Source organism: Diaphorina citri, unplaced genomic scaffold, assembly GCF_000475195.1.
Source record: "Diaphorina citri unplaced genomic scaffold, Diaci psyllid genome assembly version 1.1 scaffold1914, whole genome shotgun sequence".
In the NCBI taxonomy this organism is placed as follows: domain Eukaryota; kingdom Metazoa; phylum Arthropoda; class Insecta; order Hemiptera; family Psyllidae; genus Diaphorina; species Diaphorina citri.
This window is the reverse complement of record NW_007379340.1, coordinates 23,624-40,383: the sequence shown is the minus strand read 5'-3', so window position 1 is coordinate 40,383 and position 16,760 is coordinate 23,624. Positions and strand designations below refer to the sequence as shown.

Genomic DNA, 16,760 nt, shown 5'->3' with positions numbered 1-16,760 from the left:
AGACGCATCGATGTTCGGTTCTTCAGAGCTAACATTGTAGTTTATAGTATTTCTGGGATCGGACGCGGAAACTCGACCTTGAAGTGGGTTAAACTAGGGACTTAAAGGGTTGGTGGTCTTATTGGAAGGTGTCAAGGGAATTGATATGCATAAGCCAAAACTTAAGCTCTCAGATGTCTCACGGAAGCAGGTGTTGCGCTTATTTGAATAATGTCGTTGTAAATTTACCAAAAGTAAATCTTACAATTCAGTGATTGGAATTGCGAATTTTAAGCTTGGATGACCTGAAAATTCAATCAGCTATCCAAAAGTAGCAAACTTCTATTAAGTTAGTGACCATAATGTCATTGGAAATATAACTGTGTTGGAAGTTATTGTACCCTTCTGTTGCTTAAGTTTAGTTTTAAGGAAAACACATTATCCAAATGTAAGAAACTTTTGGACACCAAAAACATAGCCCCTCTACCACTAACTAACATCTTGGAGTATATACCAATTTGTCCTCCCGGGGAGCCAACTCGTAAGGATTGGGGAATGACACGGTTAACTTGCTGATCTTGCTGTCGTCTTCTAAGCAAGGACTCGGTAGCACGCGTCTCTCTCCCCTAACGATTGGCATGGTGCATTTGTGTTCTCTGGTATATTTTATTTAATTATGTATTGTCTCTTTATTATTTCTTTTATTTAAATAATATTTAAATGTTTTGGTGAAAAGTAAATTTTGTGTTGTTTTTTTCCCTACCATTGTTTTTTCCCTACCAGTGGTCTTTTCCCTACCATTGCATGGTGCATTTGGTGTTTCTCGAGTATTTTATTAATTATTAATTGCTTCTTTTATTATTTCTTTTTATTTACAATAATAATTATAATTTTTGGAGAAATAAATTTTGTGTTGTTTTTTAAAAACCCAGCTACGATCTCCGTAGTGGTTACTGGCATAGGTATTTGGTGCTTTACCTGTCTATTATTATTCCTATACCTGTCTATTATGTCAATTATTATATTTAGTTAAATTTACCTAATTAGGTATATGCCTAGAATTAAACATATCTTATTCATACTTATAAATCTTATAATCGTATATTAAAGTCCAATTATTTTATGTACAATATTTAGGTACCTACCTATACTTTGGTGATTTTCTTTTCCTTGCAATGTATATGTAGGTATTTCTCAAAATCTCAAACTATGGTATGTATGTTGTTTATTAATGCAAAGGAATTGATGATAATTATGTACGCTACTCACGCTCAGTCTAACTGACAGACTTTGGTCGGTCTGGCTGAGAAATATCGAGATGGCTTGACAACTTCTGACATCTATTAATAGTTTGGAGAACTTACTCAGGGCCTCTGGAGTTACTCATACCATATCAGACACATAACTATATTGACAGTACAGGTCAGCAAGAACTAAAAACGTAACCTTTGGCCTTCAAACCAAAGCTAAATAACACCTATTCTGACCAAATCTATTAATAGTGGTAACGCGCTTGCCTGCCAACTGCCATGCAGAAGGTCCCGGGTTCGAGTCCCACCATCGACAAAAATTAAACTCGTTTTTCGATTGCAAATATTTCAACGGGTTACTTTCTGGTGTTCTCGTGTTGACCCAGCACCTAAATGGGAATTATATTGTGTCTCTTCTCGCCCATCTGATGAGAGGCATACTACGGGATGGGCATGCTACGACACAGGCCACAAGCGTCTAATGTAGCAGTTGTTTCATTGCTACGAAATGAAAATGGCGGTGGAACACTCATCTTAAAAAAAAAAAAAAATAGATTGGACAACTGAAGAGTACAACAGATAACTGGAGAACTTACTCAGGGCCTCTGGAGTTACTCATACCCAGACACATAACTTTAGCAGTACAGGTCAGCAAGAACTAAAAACGTAACCTTTGGCCTCCAAACCAAAGCTAAATGACACCTATTCTGACCAAATCAATTAATAGATTGGACAACTGAAGAGTACAACAGATAACTGGAGAACTTACTCAGGGCCTCTGGAGTTACTCATACCATATCAGACACATAACTTTAGCATTACAGGTCAGCAAAAACTAAAAACGTAACCTTTGGCCTCCAAACCAAAGCTAAATGACACCTATTCTGACCAAATCTATTAATAGATTGGACAACTGAAGAGTACAACAGATAACTGGAGAACTTACTCAGGGCCTCTGGAGTTACTCATACCATATCAGTCATAACTTTAGCTAGGTACTTTAGGAGGTCAGGTCAGTAAGAACTGAGAGCGTAACACAGTGTTATACAATAGGTTATGTAACTGAGCCCAATCAACAGGTGAGTGAGACTTGCTTGATTAATTAAGATCAGTACAATACAACATGGAAGTTAATAATATCAGGACTGTGCGAGATGAGCTGTGACCCGCAGGGACCGTGGACGGTGGATCTTTGACCGTAGGTAGTGGGAACACCGCATATTATTTTCAGATTTTTCAGAGGTAAAGGGCACAAATGGGATAGATATACGAGTCATCATCATTGGTTAACAGCCGAGGGGGCTGGTTTGCAGCAGTACGCCATGATTCTCGATCTTCTGCTTTCCTCTTCAGGTCGTAGTATGTCGTCACGTTCATGTCTCTCATGATCTGCTTTATGTAGTCGAGGGGTGGCCTTCCAACTGTATTAGTGCCTTCTATCATCCCCTCTATTACTCTCGCAGTTAGTGTTCCGTGTCTTAGTAAGTGTCCAATCAGTGTAGCTCTTCTTTTCTTTAGTTGTTTCAACTGTAAATTCTTCCGGATATAGGAGTACACCTATTTTTAGAAGGAAAATACAGAGTCAAATTAAATTTCGTTGGTAGAGTCACATCCATTTTGCTGGAATTGATACTAGAGAGCTGGAGACTTAATTTGCCAAGGTGTCTTCAGCACTCTGGAGCGCTGGAGCTTTTTCTCTGAAATCTCCTGTTTTACAAGTTTGAAAGTAGCTGATAAGGGGTACCTACCTAACAGACTGCCCTTTTTTTGACTGCTGGAGCAAGAGAACTTTCTAATCCTCCTTGAGCAGGATAAAAAAAAGAAAGACTATTCTGCTATCTGTCCACTTTGCCTGTGCCTTAGCATATCTCCGGCAAATTTTATGAATCACTGGGACCTACAACCGCTAAGATTCATTTACAATTTACAATTCTACCTATCACTCAAAAAAAAAATTATCTTTGAAACCAAATTCGATCTCTATTTCTTATTGCCAATACCAACCTTTACAGCTCTTGGTTATAGTACAATTTTACCAAAAAACAAATACCGGTACGCTTTTTAGGTGGGCGAATAAATGGTACACTTACCCTATTTGCGTATCCAGGTTGGGAAACTCCTGAGAGTCCTAAAGAAGTAGGGAATTTGTAATCCTAAGGAAAATCGAAAAATGTCCTTCCACTCATATCCTATCGGTAGAAGGTACGCTTTTTAGGTGGGCGAATAAATGGTACACTTACCCTATTTGCGTATCCAGGTTGGGAAACTCCTGAGAGTCCTAAAGAAGTAATTTGCAATCCGAAGGAAAATCGAAAAATGTCCTACCACTCCTATCCTATCGGTAGAAGGTTTGGTAAGGTGGTAAGGTCCTATTTCGGATTTAAATCACAGTAGGTATATAGGGGTGAGAGGGAATACTTACCAATCCCAAAGTCTCATAAACGCATAGCAAGAAACACTGAAACAAAGAAACAGGTAACTATAAACAGTCTTTGAGAGAAAACTAGTAGCTCGTCATCATCATCATTGGTTAACAGCCGAGGGGCTGGTTTGCAGCAGTACGCCATGATTCTCGATCTTCTACTTTCCTTTTCAGGTCGTAGTGTGTTGTTACCGCATATTATTTTCAGATTTTTCAGAGGTAAAGGGCACAAATGGGATAGATATACGAGTCATCATCATTGGTTAACAGCCGAGGGGCTGGTTTGCAGGTACGCCATGATTCTCGATCTTCTGCTTCTCATCATTGGTTAACAGCCGAGGGGCTGGTTTGCAGCAGTACGCCATGATTCTCGATCTTCTGCTTTTCTCTTCAGGTCGTAGTATGTTGTTACGTTCATGTCTCTCATGATCTGCTTTATGTAGTCGAGGGGTGGCCTTCCAACTATATTAGTGCCTTCTATCATCCCCTCTATTACCTACTCTCGCAGTTAGAAAATTATCTTTCTACCATTCTAAGTCTTGCTGATCCACCTTATCAAATTCAAAACTGTGTCGTATTTCAGATAATACCTAAAATTGTTGTACCTATGTAAACTCAATTGATTTTTCATCGTTTTATTATTATTTTTATTCTTATACTTTCATTTAAAATTCTACCTAGAATCAAGGTATTCGTTTTTATGAGTTATGTAATGTGTTACTTTTCTTTAGTTGTTTCAACTGTAAATTCTTCCGGATATATACGAGTACACCTACTTTTAGAAGGAAAATACAGAGTCAAATTAAATTTCGATGGTAGAGTCACATCCATTTTGCTGGAATTGATACTAGAGAGCTGGAGACTTAATTTGCCAAGGTGTCTTGAGCACTCTGGAGCACTGGAGCTTTTTCTATAGCACTGGAGCTTTTTCTCTGAAATCTCCTGTTTTACAAGTTTGAAAGTAGCTGATAAGCCGATAAGGGGTACCTATACCTAATAGACTGCCCTTCTTTTGACTGCTGGAGCAGGAGAACTTTCTAATCCTCCTTGAGCAGGATAAAAAAAAAGAAAGACTATTCTGCTATCTGTCCAATTTGCCTGTGCCTTAGCATATCTCCGGCAAATTTTATGAATCACTGGGACCTACAACCGCTAAGATTCATTTACAATTTACAATTCTACCTATCACTCAAAAAAAAATTATCTACCATTCTAAGTCTTGCTGATCCACCTTATCAAATTCAAAACTGTGTCGTATTTCAGATAATACCTAAAATTGTTGTACCTATGTAAACTCAATTGATTTTTCATCGTTTTATTATTATTTTTATTCTTATACTTTCATTTAAAATTCTACCTAGAATCAAGGTATTCGTTTTTATGAGTTATGTAATGTGTTACAACTTTTTTGTTTGGTCTTAATAGTCTACGATCAACTGAGACGTAATGAACTTGTAAGATTTTTTCGTCGATCTATCGTTAGCGTTTTTTCTCTCGATTTTGAAAATTTTCGCAGTGAAAGACACGTTTTAGATAAATTGGATTTTTTTTTTCTTTTTTCGGCTTGAAGTTAATTCGTTTCTTTGCTGACATTGTTTTTGAACGTCCAATTTCATTTTTACCTTCTTCTTTTTTCTCGAATAATAATAAATAACATAACAATAAACGGTCTAAATGGAATCAGTGCACAATTTCAAAAAGGTGAGTTTTTTAAGACGTATCATCATGTGTCTGCATGGTTGCCCCTCTCCTGAGAGAGAGAGACAGAGAGTGTTATCACTGCGACCTTTGTGTGGTAGGTATGTATAGAGATGGATCTTAGCTGTTAGTAGGCTTACCAGACGTCCGCTTTTCGGCGGACATTCCTCCTTTCTATACGTTTGTCCTCCGTCCGCCCGCCTTTTTAAGATATAGCAAAATGTCCGCCTTTTCGAAATTTTGGCCTCAAAAACCTAAATTACGTAATGTAGGTATCGTTTTTTGTTGAGAAGAGGACGTCAGGACTCGAACTTTTAAAAAGCATAAATGCAATTTTTGTGCAATGAAGTCCATGTACAATGTACGTACATTCAGTAGATATATAAATAGGTGGTAGGTATGTAGGTACACTGTACATAGATTAAAAAAAAAATCATCTTACGTATTATACTGGTAGTTTTTGGGTTGATTATTTTCTGCGTCCTCTTTTTGATTGAAATATTCTCCTTTTTTAGCCAAAATGTGCTCCTTTTTAAATTTCTTGTCTGATAACCCTAGCTGTTGGTATTTCATTGGTTAGATTTGTGAGTACTTAATGCAAACGTTCACTTCTTCACTTACCTACCTTTGGTTTCACCTTACCTTTGGTTTGGTTTAACACTCACCAAACAAATAGCTGTTGCTATTTCTTTAGGACTCGAACTTTTAAAAAGCATAAATGCAATTTTTGTGCAATGAAGTCCATGTACAATGTACGTACATTCAGTAGATATATAAATACATAGGTGGTAGGTATGTAGGTACACTGTACATAAATTTAAAAAAAAAATCATCTTAGGTACTTATTAATTATACTGGTGGTTTTTGTGTTGATTATTTTCTGCGTCCTCCTTTTGATTGAAATTCCTTTTTTAGCCAAAATGTGCTCCTTTTTAAATTTCTTGTCTAGTAACCCTAGCTATTGGCATTTCATTGTTTAGATTTGTGAGTACTTAATGCAAACGTTCACTTCTTCACTTAGGTACCTTTGGTTTCACCTTACCTTTGGTTTGGTTTAACACTCACCAAACAAACAGCTGTTGCTATTTCTTCGGGCTGTAGCGCTGTAAGGAAGATCGAGAGTCGCGATTTGTTTGGTTAGTTATAAGTGGAGTAGGTAATATAAATGTTTACGTCTTCACTTACCTTTGGTTTAACAGTAGCTATCTGTTTGGGCAGTAGACTGTAAGGGAGATGGGTTTTGATAAATCGGGGTGATGCCAGGGTTTGCACATAGTCCACGCTGTTGGGGATCTCATTCTTCCAGTCCCCGGGGTCATTGGCCACCAGAGCAGTCAATCTGGAGACGAAAAGAAGAGATTTTATTATACACTAGCCGAAACCCGTCGCTTCGCTTTGGATTTCTGCTAGTAAATCCTTAAGGCATGGCCGTTCATGTCACTCATCCATTTAGTGGTCTTGCTCGGCGTAGCTTAACAAAAACGATGCACATAGTCCACGCTGTTGGGGATCTCATTCTTCCAGTCCCCGGGGTCATTGGCCACCAGAGCAGTCAATCTGGAGACGAAAAGAAGCAGAGATTTTATTATACACTAGCCGAAACCCGTCGCTTCGCTCCGGATTTCTGCTAGTGCTATCCTGTACCCCTTCTCTCATCGATTTCGGGACGATAACAGACCGCAGGGATTTTTCTGATCGAGATCTAGAGGCCATTGACCTGCAAGTCTGTCATAAATGTTATTTGAAGAGATAAAACGTTGTTCAAATAATCTTATTGAGTTATTTGACTCTGTTAAACTAAATACTGGGCATTATTTAGTTAACTATGACTCTGTTTGACAGAGTATTAAAAAATAATATATACGTTTCGAAATGTCCAGCAAGAATTGAGTCCGAGCGGTCACTGATCATTCGCTGATCACGAGATGCAAACCAGAAATCTTTCCAAGGACTCTTCAGTGCTTCAGTTGTGAGAGGCTGAATTCTTCTCAGCTTGGCCAACTTTAGGCATCAACTGACTTGCCTGAAGAACCCCACAGCCCCAAAGACCCTGTTTTTAAAGAAGAAATATACAAGTCCTCACGATGGTTGACTGCGGTTCAGGACAAGGCAATTAAACATGTCTAACCATCCGCTATATGACAGAAAAACCAAGCACGTGACGAGAATGCTACGACACAGACCACATGAGTCTAATGTAGCAGTTGTTTAATGGCTACGAACTAAACACGGGTTTCTCTTTTTTTACCCTCAAGACTATTGCATTGATTGCTACATGTCCAGATACAACGCCAGCCACTCACGATCAGGTATATCTGACAGGTACACCTGATCAGATCCGTAAATCTTACCGTTTCCCTGGAGGAAGAGCTCGCAGAAGTCGTCGAAGTATTTGCCCTCAGGATCCTGGAGGTGGTGGATGAGTTTACAATAGTGATAGTAGGAGACACACACGTCCTTCGGGTTGCGAGCGACGTAGACAATCTGTGGATGAGAAGAGAGGAATAATAATAATAATAATAATAATAGACTCTTGAGTGGAAGGCAACCACTAGGCGAGGTTAACGCCTTAGGCGTTCTCTACCACCTAACCCTTATAGAGCTCCATTATTATGTGGTCAAATTCTCAAATAATTGAGGATAAAATTCCATACCTCGGCTGGGATCGAACCCACGCCCTCCTGTTTACCAGGCGAGCGTCTTGACCACTACGCCACCGAGGCAGGTGGCGTAGTAATAATGAACTTATGCCCTGAATTTCAAAAGTTTATCTTCAGAAGGAGCCGATTTTCGCCCACCTCTGTGGCTGAGTGGTCAAGAACACTGACTCTCAACCTGGAGGTGCTGGGTTCGATTCTCGGCCAGGGCGGAAATTTTCTGACTGCACTTTTCCGTTCTTTAATAGGCATGGATATAAAAGAATATGAATATAAAAGAATATGCCTATAAAAGAATTAAGTTTGAAGTAATGCGGAAGCGATTCCTAGGTAGGTAGGTACAATCTTTTTTTTTTTTTTGTAGGTATATACCTAATATGAATAAGGTGAGAAAAACCTGTCGAATCGGTTTTTGTATCACACGCGTGCCTACTGGAGGAACTTGGCCTGGCGCACTACCAAGCGCTCACATTATGGTTATGGTGAGATATTGAAATCGTTTAATCAGTTTTGACCAAAATTGGCAAAAATCTTGGAAGGAAATTCGCTTCTCAGTCTCAGCTAATCTATTTAGCTGGGATGGTAGCGTGCCTGCCTTGTGAGCCTGGCGCACTACCAAGCGCTCAGATTATGGTTATGGTGAGATATTGCAATCGTTTATTCAGTTTTGACCAAAATTGGCAAAAATCTTCGAAGGAAATTCGCTTCTCAGTCTCAGCTAATCTATTTAGCTGGGATGGTAGCGCGCCTGCCTTGTGACCGCTACGTCGCGGATTCGGTTCGCACCCGAGGCAATCTTTATCCTAAACGGATAAGATTCGTTCTCAGAACGGCTGACTTTCTATCCTGTACCCCTTCTCTCATCGATTTCGGGACGATAACAGACCGCAGGGATTTTTCTGATCGAGATCTAGAGGCCATTGACCTGCTAGTCTGTCATAAATGTTATTTGAAGAGATAAAACGTTGTTCAAATAATCTTATTGAGTTTTTTGACTCTGTTAAACTAAATACTGAGCTTTATTTAGTTAACTATGACTCTGTTTGACAGAGTATTAAAAAATAATACGTTTCGAAATATCCAGCAAGAATTGAGTCCGAGCGGTCACTGATCATTCGCTGATCACGAGATGCAAACCAGAAATTTTTCCAAGGACTCTTCAGTGCTTCAGTTGCGAGAGGCTGAATTCTTCTCAGCTTGGCCAACTTTAGGTATCAACTGACTTGCCTGAAGAACCCCACAGCCCAAAGACCCTGTTTTTAAAGAAGAAATATACAAGTCCTCACGATGGTTGACTGCGGTTCAGGACAAGGCAATTAAACATAGCTAACCATCCGCTATATGACAGAAAAACTAAGCACGTGACGAGAATGCTACGACATAGACCACATGAGTCTAATGTAGCAGTTGTTTGATGGCTACGAGCTAAACACGGGTTTCTCTTTTTTTACCCTCAATACTATTGCATTGATCGCATAGTCTCAGACAGTTACATGTCCAGATACAACGCCAGCCACTCACGATCATGTATATCTGACAGGTACACCTGATCAGATCCGCCTGTCAGGTCTACCTGATACCTAATGAGCACGCCACGATAAGGTAGACTTGACAGGTACGCCTGAAAAGGTCCACCTATCAAGTCTATATACCTAACTGATACCTTATAGTGAGTGGCTGGCCTCACAATAAGAATCCGAGCCCTATAGGACCTAACAGGCACTCAAGACTGGTAATACAACCACGTGCATGTTGTGGCCACGATAAGGTAGACTTGACAGGTACGCCTGAAAAGGTCCACCTATCAAGTCTATATACCTAACTGATACCTTATAGTGAGTGGCTAGCCTCACAATAATAAGTATCCGAACACTATAGGACCTAACAGGCACTCAAGACTGGTAATACAACCACGTGCATGTTGTTTGACAAAAGTTTTCTACGTATAAGCTTGCCCACGTGGCCTCAATATTATTTATGCCCGTCATAATCCTTCCAAATGGCCGGCTGGAAATTTTTTGTCGTTGTTAAGTGGTTCCCAAAAAGTGGTTCAGTGAACTGGAGAATTCCCAAGTGACGTTTTTGTGTTGTAACTTCTACGTATAGGCTTGCCCACGTGGCCTCAATATTATTTATGCCCGTCATAATCCTTCCAAATGGCCGGCTGGAAATTTTTTGTCGTGGTTAAGTGGTTCCCAAAAAGTGGTTCAGTGAACTGAAGAATTCCCAAGTGACGTTTTTGCGTTGTAATTGGACTGGACAGTTGACCATCTGATACGATCAAGAAAACTGAAGAAAAGTGGTTCAGAGAAAAGCGTGGCATTGACCTCGTCAAGTGGTTACCTTCTAGTTCCAGTTAAAAGTCTTTTAATGATGGGGGTTTTAGACTCCATTCGACGACAAACTATGCCTCCTCGCATTGACCTCAACCAGTCTGAGAAGGGCTAGGTAGAGCCAGAAGTAGGCCACCCAGATAATGACCCATTCGAGCACCAATCACGCATCTTTTAATGATGGGGGTTTTAGACTCCATTCGACGACAAGCTATGCCTCCTCGCATTGACCTCAACCAGTCTGAGAAGGGCCAGGTAAAGCCAGAAGCAGGCCACCCAGATAATCACCCCTCTTTTAATGATGGGGGTTTTAGACTCCATTCGACGACAAGCTATGCCTCCTCGCATTGACCTCAACCAGTCTGAGAAGGGCCAGGTAGAGCCAGAAGCAGGCCACCCAGATAATCACCCATTCGAGCACCAATCACGCATTCGAGCACCAATAACTTCAGGGATTCATCACCACTGGCTTGACAACTTCTGACATCTATTAATAGTTTGGAGAACTTACTCAGGGCCTCTGGAGTTACTCATACCATATCAGACACATAAATATTAACAGTACAGGTCAGCAAGAACTAAAAACGTAACCTTTGCCCTTCAAACCAAAGCTAAATAACACCTATTCTGACCAAATCTATTAATAGTGGTAACGCGCTTGCCTGCCAACTGCCATGCAGAAGGTCCGGGGTTCGAATCCTTAATGTGTTACAACTTTTTTGTTTGGTCTTAATAGTCTACGATCAACTGAGACGTAATGAACTTGTAAGATTTTTTCGTCGATCTATCCGTTAGCGTTTTTTCTCTCGATTTTGAAAATTTTCGCAGTGAAAGACGTAATGTGTTACAACTTTTTTGTTTGGTCTTAATAGTCTACGATCAACTGAGACGTAATGAACTTGTAAGATTTTTTCGTCGATCTATCGTTAGCGTTTTTTCTCTCGATTTTGAAAATTTTCGCAGTGAAAGACACGTTTTAGATAAATTGGATTTTTTTTTTCTTTTTTCGGCTTGAAGTTAATTCGTTTCTTTGCTGACATTGTTTTTGAACGTCCAATTTCATTTTTACCTTCTTCTTTTTTCTCGAATAATAATAAATAACATAACAATAAACGGTCTAAATGGAATCAGTGCACAATTTCAAAAAGGTGAGTTTTTTAAGACGTATCATCATGTGTCTGCATGGTTGCCCCTCTCCTGAGAGAGAGAGACAGAGAGTGTTATCACTGCGACCTTTGTGTGGTAGGTATGTATAGAGATGGATCTTAGCTGTTAGTAGGCTTACCAGACGTCCGCTTTTCGGCGGACATTCCTCCTTTCTATACGTTTGTCCTCCGTCCGCCCGCCTTTTTAAAATATAGCAAAATGTCCGCCTTTTTAGTGCAAGCAATAAGTTGACAAAGTTTCATAGCAATCGGATGAGCGGTTTGGCCAGGCATAAAGTTCGAACACACACATTCATTTTTAAATATTAGATTTTTTTTTATTATTAAAAACAAAAGAGAGTTAGGTACATCGCCGTTTTTATTTCGTAGCAATGAAACAACTGCTACATTAGACGCTTGTGGTCTGTGTCGAAGCATGCCCATCCCGCTGTATGTTCCTCATCTGATGGGCGATAAGGCACACAATACTTCTCATTTAGGTGCTGGGTCACCACAAGAGGAGGAGAACTATCGATAGCGTTCGATAGTCAAAACTATCGATAGTATCGATAGTTCTCCTCCTCTAGTCACCACGAGAACACCAGAATTACCACAAAGGTGACTATCGAGGCTTGGTATCTGGTGACTTTTCTGGGCCCCACTTGGGCTTTGGGCTGTGTGGGAGGGTGAAGGTAAAAAGAGGAGACGGGTAGGACCATCTCCTGTGCCCAAGTGCTGCCTGTGCGGGGAAATGATACCAACCATACGTCATCGGGACGCACCTAGTAAAAACATAAAAGAGGTCGAATAGGGTTATGCCTGCCACATACGTTCAAGCATGTTTGAAAGGTGGAATGGCAAGCAAGAATCTTGAACTTGTGTGGCGGCCAAGTCATGTCCTAAGAGCCAGACCATCTCCTGCGCCCAAGTGCTGCCTGTGCGGGGAAATGATACCAACCATACGTCATCGGGACGTACCTAGTAAAAACATAAAAGAGGTCGAATAGGGTTATGCCTACCACATACGTTCAAGCATGTTTGAAAGGTGGAATGGCAAGCAAGAATCTTGAACTTGTGTGGCGGAAAAAAAGATCACAGACATCAGGCATAGGCAGCTTGACAAGCCGCTTGTTGCCTGATGAAAATTAAATCATTTAACATGATTCAGCCTCCCTCTAATGGTAGGTATTAGACTACGGACGTCCTTGGTTCAGTCCTCTTCAGCGAACGTAAAGTGTGTGGCGGACCGATTTCCATTATACGGTTGAGTTGGAGCAATTACAGATCAGCAACGGAAGGTCAAACATTTTTAATGGCCTTTGTTCAAATTAGATTGATCGCAAAGGCAAGGCAAACCTATGAAAGTATGCGTAGTGAGTATTGGGATTTAGCCTCGTCACAAGCAAAACATGCTCTAGCTAAGTAGATTTTAATTTTTTACCTCACATTTTCTTGATTTGAAATATGACACGGGGTACATGATCAATTAACATGGTAGGTACGTGAACTAATGTTCAATGTTCACAGTTTCACACCCATTGTTCAATATTGACCTATTTTACCCACACAAATCTTATAGGTAATGTCCACAAACTTTTACCTTTACCGATATTGACTATGTTATCATTATCACTTATCATTGTTTACTTTTTTCCGACTAGGAACAAATAACATATCTTCTAATCCTTTTTTATTACTTTCTATCACCTAGGTACATTAACTTCATTTCCTTTTTGCCCCCCAGGTCGAGTTGCACGTCCATCTTGACGGAGCCGCTCGCCACTCCACCCTGTATGAGTTGGCCAGGAGGAAAAACCTACCCCTCCCTGGAGACGGAACCCTGGAAGATTTAGAGAAGGCCATCGTACGAACTGAGGGAATCAGCCTGTACCATTTCCTGAGTCCGTACAAGTTCTATAACGACTATTACAAGTGGGTATAACGAAAAGGTATTAGAATAACATTCTCGAATAATAATAAATAACATAACAATAAACGGTCTAAATGGAATCAGTGCACAATTTCAAAAAGGTGAGTTTTTTAAGACGTATTATCATGTGTCTGCATGGTTGCTTCTCTCCTGAGAGACAGTGTTATCACTGCGACCTTTGTGTGGTAGGTACTAGGTATGTATAGAGATGGATTAATCATTTAACATGATGCAGCCTCCCTCTAATGGTAGGTATTAGACTACGGACGTCCTGGGTTCAGTCCTCTTCAGCGAACGTAAAGTTTAGTGTGTGGCGGACCAATTTCGATTATACGGTTGAGTTGGAGCAATTACAGATCAGCCACGGAAGGTCAAAAATTTTTAATGGCCTTTGTTCAAATTAGATTGATCCCAAAGGCAAGGCAAACCTATGAAAGTATGCGTAGTGAGTATTGGGCTTTAGCCTTGGTATGGAATTTTATCCTCAATATAATTTGAGAATTTGACCACAATAATAGTAGTAGCCTACTGCTGGGGAGTAAAGGGACTTTTCAGTATTAAGAATAAAAATATGGAATACACATTTACTTTTTTATTCACGAGACTTGACGGCAATTTTAGGGTAAAGTAGATTTTTTTCGATAGGTTTAACGTAATAACAACACTGTTTAACTGCTAGGGTTTTTAGTCATAAGGGGTTTTACTCTCTCCCTTTGGTGACAAGCTATATTTGCCTCCTCACATTAATCTCATCCAGCCTTAGTGGGGCCGGAAAAAGAGAGCAGTACGCGATCCCTAAGATGATCACCCATCGGGATACTAACCACGCGCAAAGTTGCTGAACTTCAGCTAGGGTTTTTAGTCAAAAGGGGTTTCACTCTCTCCCTTTGGTGACAAGCTATATTTGCCTCCTCACATTAATCTCATCCAGCCTTATTGGGGCCGGAAAAAGAGAGCAGCACGCAATCCCTTGATGATCACCCATCGGGATACTAACCACGCGCAAAGTTGCTGAACTTCAGTGACTATTGTTAACTGGTGGTAAATAAGAGATTATGCTGTCTATGGGTGACTTATTCAGCTTAACTTCGTACACAAAAAGCCCACTTTGAGGCTTAGGTGTAGGGGCAACTACAAATGGGTGACTATGAGACAGTATTAAGTAATAAAAATGGAATACACATTTACTTTTTTATTCACGAGACTTGACGGCAGTTTTAGGGTAAAGTAGATTTTTTTTCAATAGGTTTAACGTAATAACAACACTGTTTAACTGCTAGGGTTTTTAGTCAAAAGGGGTTTCACTCTCTCCCTTTGGTGACAAGCTATATTTGCCTCCTCACATTAATCTCATCCAGCCTTAATGGGGCCGGAAAAAGAGAGCAGCACACGATCCCTTAGATGATCACCCATCGGGATACTAACCACGCGCAAAGTTGCTGAACTTCAGTGACTTTGTTAACTGGTGGTAAAGAAGAGATTATGCTGTCTATGGGTGACTTATTCAGCTTAATTCCGTACACAAAAAGCCCAGTTTGAGGCTTAGGTGTAGGGGCAACTACCCGAAAAGATGGGTTAAGCTTATACGAATGTACAAATGGGTGACTACGAGCACTTCGAGGGTTAGGTGTAGGGGCAAATACCCGAAAAGATGGGTTAAGCTTATACGAATCTACAAATGGGTGACTACGAGTTTACGAATGGGTGACTTCGAATATATGAATGGGTGACTTCGGATCTATGAATGGGTGACTACAAATCTACGAATGGGTGACTAAGAAACAACAAAACTACGAATGGGTGACTAAGAAATAACAAAACTACGAATGGGTGACTTACTCGAGGAGGGGGTTCCGAATTTGTCCGAACACCTTGGCACCCTCATAGTCCAAGTCATGTCCTAAGAGCCAGACCATCTCCTGCGCCCAAGTGCTGCCTGTGCGGGGAAATGATACCAACCATACGTCATCGGGACGCACCTAGTAAAAACATAAAAGAAGTCGAAAAGGGTTATGCCTGCCACATACGTTCAAGCATGTTTGAAAGGTGGAATGGCAAGCAAGAATCTTGAACTTGCGTAACGGAAAAAAGATCACAGACATCGGTTGAGTTGGAGCAAGTCACATTACAGATCAGCAACGGAAGGTCAAAAATTCTTAATGGCCTTTGTTCAAATTAGATTGACCCCAAAGGCAAGGCAAACCTATGAAAGTATGCGTAGTGGGTAATGGGCTTTAGCCTCGTCACAAGCAAAACATGCTCTGGCTAAGTAGATTTTAATTTTTTACCACACATTTTCTTGACTTGAAATTTTCTTGAAACACAACTTGAAACACATTTTCTTGACTTGAAATATGTAGGCGGTTTAAATTCTTTAAAATAAGGGGATTGGGGCGAAAATCAGTATTAAAAGGAGCCTTCTTTCAATCACTAACTAGGGGTTTTGATTGAAGGTAAGGTGCCGATCTACTAAAGGAAAAAAGAAGAACCTAAGGTACTCGTATTAGTAAGTTTTACTTTACCTCCATATTGTAAATCACATCACTCCCCCATCTCCTTAAACTTGGGAGGTATCACCACACGGCCTGGGTGCACCCTCAGGAGACAATCTTTCAGACCAAACATGCTGTCTAGCTTGTCACCACATTCAGACTCTAACTTCTCGTATGTTACGTATTGGGGCTCTTTGGTCTGAAACAATTTATTTATTTATTTATTTTAGATATAATAGGACATTTATTTTGGTCTATTTACAGAGTTTTTATAATATAAGACATACCTAAGTATACTTAAGATTTAAATATTTACCTAATACTAAATAATTACCTACCTACCTAAAAAATCTAGACTTACAAGGCATCAAAGAGATAAAGGAAATTAAGAGAAGATAAAATAAATCAGTATTAAAAGGAGCCTTCTTTCAATCACTAACTAGGGGTTTTGATTGAAGGTAAGGTGCCGATCTACTAAAGGAAAAAAGAAAAACCTAAGGTACTCAATTTAGTTAATTAGTTTTCTAAATTTAATATTGTTGTTTGTCATCTCCACCTAATCACTAATTTGATGAATAATAATATTGGGTGGATGTGACAAAGTTCCGTCAATTTTTTTTCTCCTTTTAATTTAAGTTTCTGAAAAGTTATTCTGGATTTTACGATTTAACCATTTTCAATTATTCTCTTAATTTTCAATTATTTTATCAGTTAATCAGGTATGTGGTAGGAGTATGAGGCTTACGACAAGTGGAGGCCCGTATAGGATTACGTAAGCTTCCCTCTTGTCCTAACTTACAGACCTACCGACCTGTTAAACTATTAATCCCTCTCCTACTTATGTGAAATTCCAA

The 16,760-nt window shown here is 39.9% G+C and overlaps 1 protein-coding gene across 1 annotated transcript in view; it reads right to left on the bottom strand.

Moving 5' to 3' along the window:
• LOC103517637 (estrogen sulfotransferase) overlaps positions 1 to 16,760 on the bottom strand; it is a 25,317-nt gene that overhangs the window by 4,144 nt on the left and 4,413 nt on the right. Inside the window, exons 4-5 of the mRNA XM_008482678.3 lie at positions 15,254 to 15,393; positions 6,535 to 6,688 (exon numbers count right to left, since the gene is read on the bottom strand). Of these exons, the coding sequence (XP_008480900.2) occupies positions 6,535 to 6,688; positions 15,254 to 15,393 (294 nt within the window). The remainder of the gene's footprint in view (positions 1 to 6,534; positions 6,689 to 15,253; positions 15,394 to 16,760) is intronic.